Here is a 10,103-nt window from a genome sequence, read left to right on the forward strand (position 1 = left end):
GATAATAATAACCCCAAGTTTTGATACAATAGCTCAAAATCTTATATATATAGGGGGAGAGAGAGAGAGAGAGAGAGAGAGAGAGAGAGTTGTTTTTTTAGGTCGCAGAAACAAGAATAAAAGCCATTAAAAGCCAGGGAAAAACCCATCCTCCTAAATGTGAATTATACGGAGAGGACTTGAACGCACCATGGGATTGCAGCCTACTTTGAAGCCGGCGGGTTGGGCCACACTCCAATGAATTTACACAGTCCTACCGAGAGACCGAGGGAACGAGAAAAGCCTGGCGCCTGCGTACGGCTTCGGTGTCCAGAAGCAGAGCGCTAAAGCAGCTGAAAGTGTGAGAGGAGACGTTCAGTTTTTAGCATAGTCGCGCCGGTTCTCGTTTCACCTCTTTAAATGGTAGAAACCACTGTGGGATAGTGATTGGAGTTGACAAGCCCGCTTCACTACTGTATCCCCCCTCCTTCGTCTCCTTCTCCTCCTCCTCCCCTCCCGCTCAACACACACAACCAGGAAATCGTCGAGGTGTGCTTCTTTTATCCCGCTTGTGGCTACCCCATTCGCGGGTGTCGATGCGGTTTTCTTCCCCTCTTTTTTTCCTAAGTTTTTAAAATATATATATATATATTATTTTTATTCGGCTGGTTTGACTCTTCAAGCCGGGCTTCACCCCTGAAGTCAGCCAAAGTTGCCTGCGAGGAGAGGATCTCCACTCTGGCCGAACAATGAGGTGGGTAAAGCGGCTCAAATCCCTTCATCTTCATTGTGTTTCCAGGCTACATTTTGTGTTTCGGCTAATACTTTTCCAAGTAGACGACCTTTATTCTGACGTGGTAGAGCCTGCTCCACGGTGCTTGTCCGCTCGCTTAATCGCTACAGCAGGTGTTCCCAACGCGTTCACTTCTATTTCTCATTCAGAAGCAACTCTTGCGTTTAGTTGTTTTGGTGTCCTTTCAACCACACATGATACTGTGTAGCAGAATTGCCGTAATGCTGAGTGTCCGGTCCCACCTGTTCAAGTGCTTTCAAGAAATACTGGCTGAGAGTTAACTTAGCAGGTCGGATGACAAGAAGATACTTTTTGTATCAGCTTTTTGAGACACTCATTAGTGACCATTTGTTTAGCTACCGTAAGATTTCCTCTGGCAGTGTCGTTTGAGTAATTAAAATCCCCAGAACAATAAAACCTCCGCAGTGTAACCGAAGATCAGAGATCAGCTTAATATCAGATCAGCTTTTTATTTTATTCTACTGTATATAGTATTTTATTTTATTTTATTCTATTCTGTACAGTTGTGTACTGTATTTATTCTTATTGTATCCTAATTTTTGCCTCATAACTTTTGCACTGTCCACTTCCTGCTGTGACAAAACAGATTTCCCACGTGTGGGACTAATAAAGGTTATCTTATCTTAATATTTAGAGCATGAAAAGGGATTGCTCGCAGACAGCAACAGCAAGGTGTGTTTGTGCTCTTCCAGCTGCACAATAACCACCCTGGTCACCTTGTTGTTGTTTATTTCATGTCATGCAGTCCACAGACATGCATTACACTAATTCTTGGTGGACAGTTTTTCCCCCCCTCTGGCAGTTGAAGAGATATTTGCAGCAGGAACAAAATGGAAAGCTCATGTCCACAAATTCCACCGTCCTGTTACAGCCTGTGCAGTTGGCAATTACACGCTTTGAAGCCACCACTCCTGCCTGGCTGGAGCTTCTCTGGGCTCACTTATTTATTTATTTTTTTTGTATACCCCCTTCTTCCTCTCCAACTCTTTCACATTTTAAACGGTTATGGAGCCCTTATGTCAACGAACACCTTTGGTACTTAGAAAGCCAAGGAGTTTAGAGTTAAATATGTGTGGTGGTGCAGGCTGATAACCTGAGTGACTAGTTTTTCTTTTCTTTTCTTTTTTTATCTCAAACCTATTGCGCTGCCCTTTCTGTAACAATATCTTTCAGCTCAGGCGCATGGGTTGGTCCGGGTTTTGTATTTGTTGTGCACATATTTCTGCATGCTGACTTTGATTACAGCAGGAACGGGAGGTGACCGAGCTGCCCGAGATCCTGCCACAGGTTATGCATAAAACATACCCTTCTAATAAGGCCATTATTTAAGGTAACAGCAACAATAAGCAAAGATTACTGTGTTTACTTACTCGATGTAATGACATTCGGCCAACAAAGCATTACAAACTAGAACTTGCAAATCAACCAGCATATACCTACCTTGCTACTTTCTATGTGTAATACAATATTACCCCTCATAAGATAATTACGCTGCTTTATTATCAATAACTCCAGCCAGACTTAAAAAAAAAGTACTTCACTATCCAAAAACTAGGTCAGCAAAGACACAGTTAAAAACACACACACAGTGTGTAAGCAAAGAGCATTTTTTTGCCCATGTGCAGGTTGTGTCTTGCCCCTCAGAGAAGTTGGAAGGTTGCATGTGGCTTAATGAATGCAGTTGTCTAACTCTAAACGATCATGCTTTGGCTAGCCCTCCATTGTGGCCCAAACAGTTCGCGTCACCTTGTATAATAGATAAAGGCTGGTATGCAGCCCCACTCATGTTCATTGTCACTTATCCCTGTGGAATGTAAATGTTGACACAGAAGTGCACCCCGTTGGTCAAAAGTTCAGGAACTGACCCAGTTGGTTAAGTAAAGCATCCCAACTTGGGGCTGCCTTTAAATGTGCAACCCGTAGAAACGCCCTGCTGTTCTTCTCATGAAACATTAGCACCGTTTCCCGTTAGACCAGGGATGGTAAAGTCATTGTGGGCCACATACAGCCCAGTTTGATCTTATATGGGCTTGACCAGTGAAACTACATGATAAATGTGTGAAATTTAAGACCGGTTATAATGCACAGACTCTGCTGTAAGGATCAAATATAATTTGCTTTTACTGTGGAATCTCAATAATAGGAACTTTCCTGGTATTTGTTTGCTTATCGCTTAGGTAATTATTTTGCTGTAGTATGCATGGTAGTGGGTGTGGACAGTCTTTAATAGATAGGAAAAGCTGTAAAACCTATGAAAACACAGTTAAGTTCAAAACATACGCGCTCCTTCACATTTCCAGTGGGCCAGATTTGAGTCTTTAGTGGGGCCGATTCTGGCCCCTGAGCTTTAAGTTTGCCTAATGTCTGCACTCCAGTTGAGATTCAGTTATAAACCCGTTGCAGTCAAAGCACGCTTTCATGACGCCACTTCTACAGCACAAACAAAAGAATACGGTGTTGTATGGCTCTAGATGTTTACTGGTAGCTTTGCCGTTGCTTTTTTAGCATGTCAATGTGAAGCAGCAGTTGGTCTTTAAATAAAATGGCCTTAAAATGTCCTGACCTCTAAAACCCTGAGGGTTTTACTGAGGTTCCTTTCTCAAAGTGAGAAGTAAAGTAAAGCTAACACTTGTGAGGCTTTTATCTGAGGTGTAACTATTATAGATGATGCTACTTTGGCAAAGTAAATGAGGATGGAACATAAATAAATTCGATTTTTTTCCTTGCTTTATTTTGTTGTTGTTGTATTTTATAGCATATAATCCCTTTGAAAACATGCCGAGGTAGATAATTAACTCCAGAGATCCATGAATCAACATATGGATATTATCAGTGCAAAGACTGATGCTGCTGAAATGAAACTGAGCAAAGTTACAGAGGTTTTCGTGAAGACGGCGCCAGGCGTTTTGCAGTGTGACACATTTTGGCACAGTGGCTACTATGTTGTGCTTTTTAGATTAAATGTAGGGTTGCTGATGTCACTCAACATGATACAAGTTGCCTGTTTTGATTGGCAAGAACCTTTCCAAGAAGACAAGTCCTTGATGTAGATGTTACAAAAACATAGTTATGTGTTTCCAGTGGAAAAGGTGTGACTGGTTGCACTGGTTTTTAATTTTTACATCAGTGGAAATGGGCCTTTTCCTCCTCTGAGCTCCACTGAACTGACTTTAAGGGTTGATCTGTTGGTGTGAATGCAAATTTCTTCAAGTTTTAAGTCGCTATATTCAGTGTTTCCTTATGTTTTTTTTTTTTGTTGTTTTTTGTATCTGCACACAGTGAACAATCGCTGTACTGATTGCCCGCACTTGAAACTGTCTTAGGTTACTCAGAAAGTGCATCTATCTGCATGATGATTCACGTTATTATCGGAGAGGTGACTCCCGTCTCTCGCTGTGACTCACTGACTGAATCTTTAGCTAAAAAAACTTTGTCCCATGTGAGACTGGCAGTGTAGCTGCCTCAGGCTCAAGAAGTAACACACAAGGAGCGATCATAAACGCAGACAGGTGTAATGTGTCTGCTTAACATAATGTTTACAGTCTAATGGGTTTCCTGTGCCCTTTTTAGAAACGGTGCATGTGTGAAAGTGATGCCAAGCTCAATGTGTCTCTGTGCTCTTGCACAAGCTTATTATTGATCAGCCTTAAAAGCAGTGAACTGGCCTCCCTCCGCCAGCCCTTCTTCTGTGTCTCGAGAAATTTTCTTTTCCTTGTTCTGGCACTTACTTGGAAGGAATGCAGCTCTAACCGTGATTTATGTAGTTTTGCTGTTGTATCATCTGCCACAATTAAATGTTCAACCTCTTGACCCTCGTGTACTAAGAGTGGCTGTTATTTAGGCATTTAGCAACACGATTGCATACGGCCATGTAAGGATATCATGATGAAACTCTGGGGTTGCGACGTTATTGCCATGGTGTTGTGTAATGTTCATGTAGGGATGCTAAATAGTTTTCTTTTTTTTTTCTCTTTTCATGTCTTCACTTGTTCTCCTAATTCCTTTGCGCAGTTGGATTTTTCTTTTCAAGGCTTATAACAGTGGCAGTTTACTTTTAAGCCATGTGGAGTCTTTGCTGCACACAATTATAAGTGTGAGGTAAAGGATCAGTCTGCATTTTTATTTATTTATTTATTTTTGTTAGCTGACAGGAAAATTGCGATTCGCTTTCTTTTGCAAACTGTGCCCAAATACTTCCTCCTTCCAAAAAAAAAAACCTGATTACACTTTCTTAATGTGAACATTAACGAAATTAGTTTTTTCCACCCGTAGACCTCCATGTATCCTCACTCAACCCTCTGCCCAGAAGTAATTGGGATGTGCTTGTGGGAATGGTTATCTGTAATAGATTAAGAATAATGTCTTCAATTCACACGTCATAAAGGCTCGCGCGTTGATCTGCGCGTTGAAAGATTCGTCGGTGTGTTGCCGTACGGTCGGGGTGACGGTGTGTCGAAATGATCACAAAGCTTGCGTGCTTCGTCGCTGAGCTCCCTCCATTATTAAAACGGCCCCGTCTAGTCGCATTTTGTTTCCCGAAACATCCAATCACAGCTCACCCCCACCCTGAACCAATTTACCCCTCCTGCCACCTCTCGTACTCATAAATAGGCCATTATGCCGGCCAGCCTCTTGGATTAGGCACTTTGCTGCAAGAGTTGCCCAACATACAATATCCTCTATTGTATACTTGGTGACAGATCCAGTTTCCTAGGTAGTAGTTCATATTGCTTGTCTATAATTGTGCCTCTAGGTTATTGTTTTTTTTTTTTAATTTTTAAACTCTATGATCACTTATCTGTAAGTTAACCATTGCTGGTGATTTTTCACCGTTATGAAATAGTTTTTCAGTGAACTTTGTGTCATAAAACCTGAGACTAAAGACAGCAAACAGAAACCCTAATGAGGCTGAGCTGTGTATCAACTTTTGATATATACAAAAATATACGTATAAGTCTAGGAATGTGGGATAGGTTGATAACCAGTTATACAAGCATATCTCATTAGTCTGTGTCGTTTGTAGGAGTCGTGTATCTGGACGTTATCTGTGTGTTTGTTAAGGTTTTATGTGGATTTGTTGGTTTACTCAGAGTTTAGCGGTTGGTCACATGATTAGGGACTGTGTTACTGATTGCTAATATTAGGCAACCATTGACGTGGAGGGAAGTTGAATTATTTAATAACTCTGTGATCCCTGTGGTAAAATTTCACCAATAAGTTGGTTTATTAAGCATAAACATGGCTTGTTTTGCACATCCTCTTTCTTCTGTTTAGCATCTTTCTTTCCTTTTGCCTGTGTCTCCTGCTTCTACACAGCGCTGGTACTACAATGAGTAATACCTTGAGGTTATGCTTTAACTTTAGTTGATGAGGTTCACTGACTTGTTTAAAATAAAAAAAGACTGAGAGTGAAAGCGCTGGTATTCAAAGCCACAGGACTCGTTTTGAGATAAACGGTAATTTCACTTTGAGGAACGCAGAAATGTGTGTGAGACACAAAGTCAGCGGTCAACACGGTAAAATGTTAACAATGAGGAAAATCTCAAATTTGTCCTAATGTTGTGTGCTTTGTGATGATAATTTGAGCTGTGTGTATTGGCTGTAGATGCCAACTGTTGAGAAGTGTATGCTCAACTAGAAGAAGGAAATGGGTGATTGCATGTGTGTTTTGCGACATTATTGTGCCTGTTTACATAACGATGACGAGGGAAATGCGAGTTAATAATTGCCACTACTAAGTGGACGTTCGTCTTTGAAGAAATCTGTATTACTGCCTCAGTGATGGGTAGTCTGGAGGTAAATAAACATAAACATAGCATTCTTGTAAATTTGTTTGAAGTGGATAAATCTTTTATTTTTATCAGTCTTTTTGAATAAAAATGCTCAGAATTTTTTCTTGTGGCTTTGACGTTCACCTGACCGTTCAATCCAGTATGGAGAGACGTACTCTCATTAATAACAGTGGCATGGTTGTTGGCCAAGCCACTCAGGTCTTACTGATAAAGCTATTGCTTTGTTTAAGGTAAACAGGAAGTAGGATTTTTTTTTTTTTTAGACCAAGTAAACATTAGGCGTTGTGTCAGCCGGTATTGGTGTTTTGTAAGTTTTACGGTGTTTCGCTATAACTAATATAGACCTGCAGCTGTCAGTTAGCCAGTGATCAGAAAACGCTGTTTGCCCACCCGCAGCGTTTTTCCTCTCCATAGGCCGGAGACTGTAAACACTAAGGTGTTGGGTCTCCATCTACGACCTTGTTTAAGATAAGACTTCTCAAAGCATTTTGAGCTGTTATGATCCTGGGGAGAAGTTTCTCTTCCAGGGCAGCAGGATTAGATTTCACATGTATGTAAATAATATCCTTAGCTTAACTGTGTTAAGAATGAGGTCAGAATTGTGATAACAAACTTCCTGTGCATTTGGATCTGTGCCATTTCTAACTGCAGATTTTAGCTTTTATCAGTATATACCTCTACTGCTTTGATACTTTCATTCTGTTTCCTAAATCTGTTCACGTAACTCTCCATGACAGGAAACAATTGTTAGGATTATTCCCTTTGGTTAATTTTCAGGAAAAAGAAAATTGAAAAGTTCCTTGTTTTAGGAACTCAAAAAAGTGGAAATTAGACCTTGGAATGGAGGATCACTCTGATCACGGCCGGTTGGAGGACTTGTTCCACTTCTCTAAACTACAGAGCAGAACAACAACTGCAGTCCAGCTGATTTCACTGCCCTGCTTTTTATTTGTCGCAAATTAAATATTTCCAGAGAAGAAACTCTAAACTATAACACAGTATGTGCACAGTAGCTGTTGCACAGTGACTGAATGAAGCTAAAGACTCGACACAGCCTCCGGTCTCCTCTGCAGCGGCCCGGTCTAGTGACATCATACGAGCTGATGGAGAGCCTGCCGCTAACACTGGAGTAAAACCATAGATCACTTTGGGCAGAAAGGCTGCAGCGGTATATTGTATGGTCAGCAGTGCTAATGGGCATAAAGATGCAGTGGGTTCATCAGAGGGTCCACAGCTTAATGGAGCATAATGGACAACACTTGGTATAAAACAGCTTTATGTTGTCAGCCATTTTTAACGTTCCCATCTGAGGTCCTCAGATCATAAGTTCACTTATCAGGAATGATGGCGATTGCCGATTGACAGTTGTATTGGAAAGAACAGCCTCAGAGGAGACCCAGTTACATGCATCTGTTAAGCACTGGGTTATATAATTAGTAGGCATCATTTATACATTAACACTGGAGAGTTTGACCTGGGTTTGTCTGAAGCTTTGTAACAGAAGGTTTACTTAAAGTCAACTCATGTTTCACTTTTTCTGTTGAGGACTGAGCTGCTTTCTGCATCGAACGTCTTTTTGCACATGACCGTGATGTGCATAATCTAGTCTAATGAGACAGTTTGTATTTTTTTTTGTTGTGCTTGCTGTTCTGGTTGCACTGTGAAACTGAGTATTTCCCTTTCTGTATTTCTTCAGTGTGTTGAGTCCTGAATTGTAAAAGTTTGAGCTTTGCGTGTCTAAAAAGACTTTCCTTTAGTTAAAGGGTCACGTGTTAAAAATGTTTATTGCCTGGTGTTCAGGGCAATAAACATTCTGTTTGTTGCCCTGAACACTTTGCAGAGGCAAAGCAATTGAAAACAACCGAAAAGAAAAAAGCTTGGCTTGTCCAAAGTGAGGATAATCCAAGTAAGCATTTCTGGCAAGTAACATAAGGTCAAAAGCTATGGACGGAATGCCATTGAGAAGCAGGAAGTGTGACTTAGGTGTTGCCTCCTTCCTTTTTGCCCAAAGTTGACAAAAAGAGACATCTCCTCTTAATTTCAGAGGAAAGGAGCATTACAAGTCAGGGCGGCTGAGTAAAGAGTTTGGATCAGCAGGGGATTGTTCTCCTTCAGAGAGCGAGCCGTGCCTCCTTCTTGGCCTGAGTCGAGGAGGATATGCTCCAACCTGTAAAAGGAATTGAGCTCAGAGAGGAGGACAGAGGTGAGATGGTTCCAAATATGGGCATTAAAAGTGTGCCAGTCCTGTCCCCCACAGCGCACACAAACGCACCACACGTGCACCTCTGAATCAGCGGGGATTCGTATCCACTCTTGACGTCATTGGACAACAAAGTGAACGTTTTTGGCCAAAGAAGTTTTTCCACAGCGCCCGAGAGTGGATGCTCAGCAAAAGATGAGTCAGCAGGCAAAGAATGCTCAGGCGTTTGACTCCATTCAGACGAAGAATAGTTTAAGAATAGTTTGATTCTAGATGTTTCTGTGTTGCTGATTCATGGAGGCGGAAAGCAGTAGCCTGCAGCATGTATGTGTGTCTGTCTGTACCTTCAGCAGCATGCTAGGACTTGTGTGTGAAGAACCAGACGTAAAAGGGTAAAAAAACAGTGAAGCAAGAAGAGCAGTAGATTGCTTTAATTGTTCCCTATAAACGCATTATCATAAACAAATGGGAAAATGAGTCTTTTAATCGTTTTAAAGGAGACTGATGGTAATAGCAGGACTTCGAAATGTAGCTGATTCCTTCCTTTAAAAGCGTAGTGCTATATTAAGTTTGTTCTGCTTTACTCTGCGTTTTTACAAACATGTCAAATAATCGTTGTTCATCCCCCAAAATTCCTTCCTGTGTCTTACAAACGCAAAGATCATCACTCTAATCCTCAGAAATGGCCTCTCGTTTTCGTTTGTGTTCCTCGTCCACCCGATAAGCTGAAGAAGCCACACCGGAGGGAAGTACTCGGACTGTGAACATCGAGCTACATATTAACATTTATGGCGCAGCTGTGTCTATCTCACGGCAGAAATTGGACTCTGCAGTTTGAAAGCTTACCTTGTAGGTTTGGGAGAGTCCCTAAGCACTTCTCACAGGATGTATCACATTAACTCAGAGGTTTGCTTCAGAGTCATGTGCGTCCAGCTGAACGTCGCTGGCAGCCGTATATATGGGCCACGTCAGTGTACGCTCAAATGGATAAGGCTGAGCATCAATGGGCTTTTGTGTGGGCTCGCAGTGTCCGAGTTGGCATCGGGGGTCAAGTCGTTGTGTGTAAGCCAAAAGCTCAGACTTCAGATTGCTTGAAAGTGTTTTTGTGTGTGTGTGTCTTCTAGTGCTTCCTCAATATATGATAACGCAAGCAAATGTCCTTAATTTGGACATCTCAGGCACATCTGTACAGGCTTACATTTTGTTTGCAAGATGTGGCCAATCAGAAGTAAGCTGGCTCAAAACACAAGAGAATCATGCAAAGTTAGTCTAGAGTCCAAAACAAGAGGAAGTTAATATGAGAGTAATAGTCTTTTTA

General features: G+C 41.5%; 1 protein-coding gene across 3 annotated transcripts in view; it reads left to right on the forward strand.

Moving 5' to 3' along the window:
* The first annotated feature begins 249 nt into the window (after positions 1 to 249).
* vaspb (vasodilator stimulated phosphoprotein b) overlaps positions 250 to 10,103 on the forward strand; it is a 34,712-nt gene continuing 24,858 nt past the window's right edge. Inside the window, exon 1 of one of the 3 annotated variants that reach the window (XM_082502853.1) lies at positions 250 to 733. In XM_082502853.1, coding sequence (XP_082358979.1) covers positions 729 to 733 — 5 coding nt within the window. In that variant the 5' untranslated portion in view covers positions 250 to 728. The remainder of the gene's footprint in view (positions 734 to 10,103) is intronic. The other 2 variants (XM_082502854.1, XM_082502852.1) reach the window with 2 other exon arrangements.

The sequence above is a fragment of the Aulonocara stuartgranti genome (assembly GCF_965226115.1).
Source record: "Aulonocara stuartgranti genome assembly, chromosome: 14".
In the NCBI taxonomy this organism is placed as follows: domain Eukaryota; kingdom Metazoa; phylum Chordata; class Actinopteri; order Cichliformes; family Cichlidae; genus Aulonocara; species Aulonocara stuartgranti.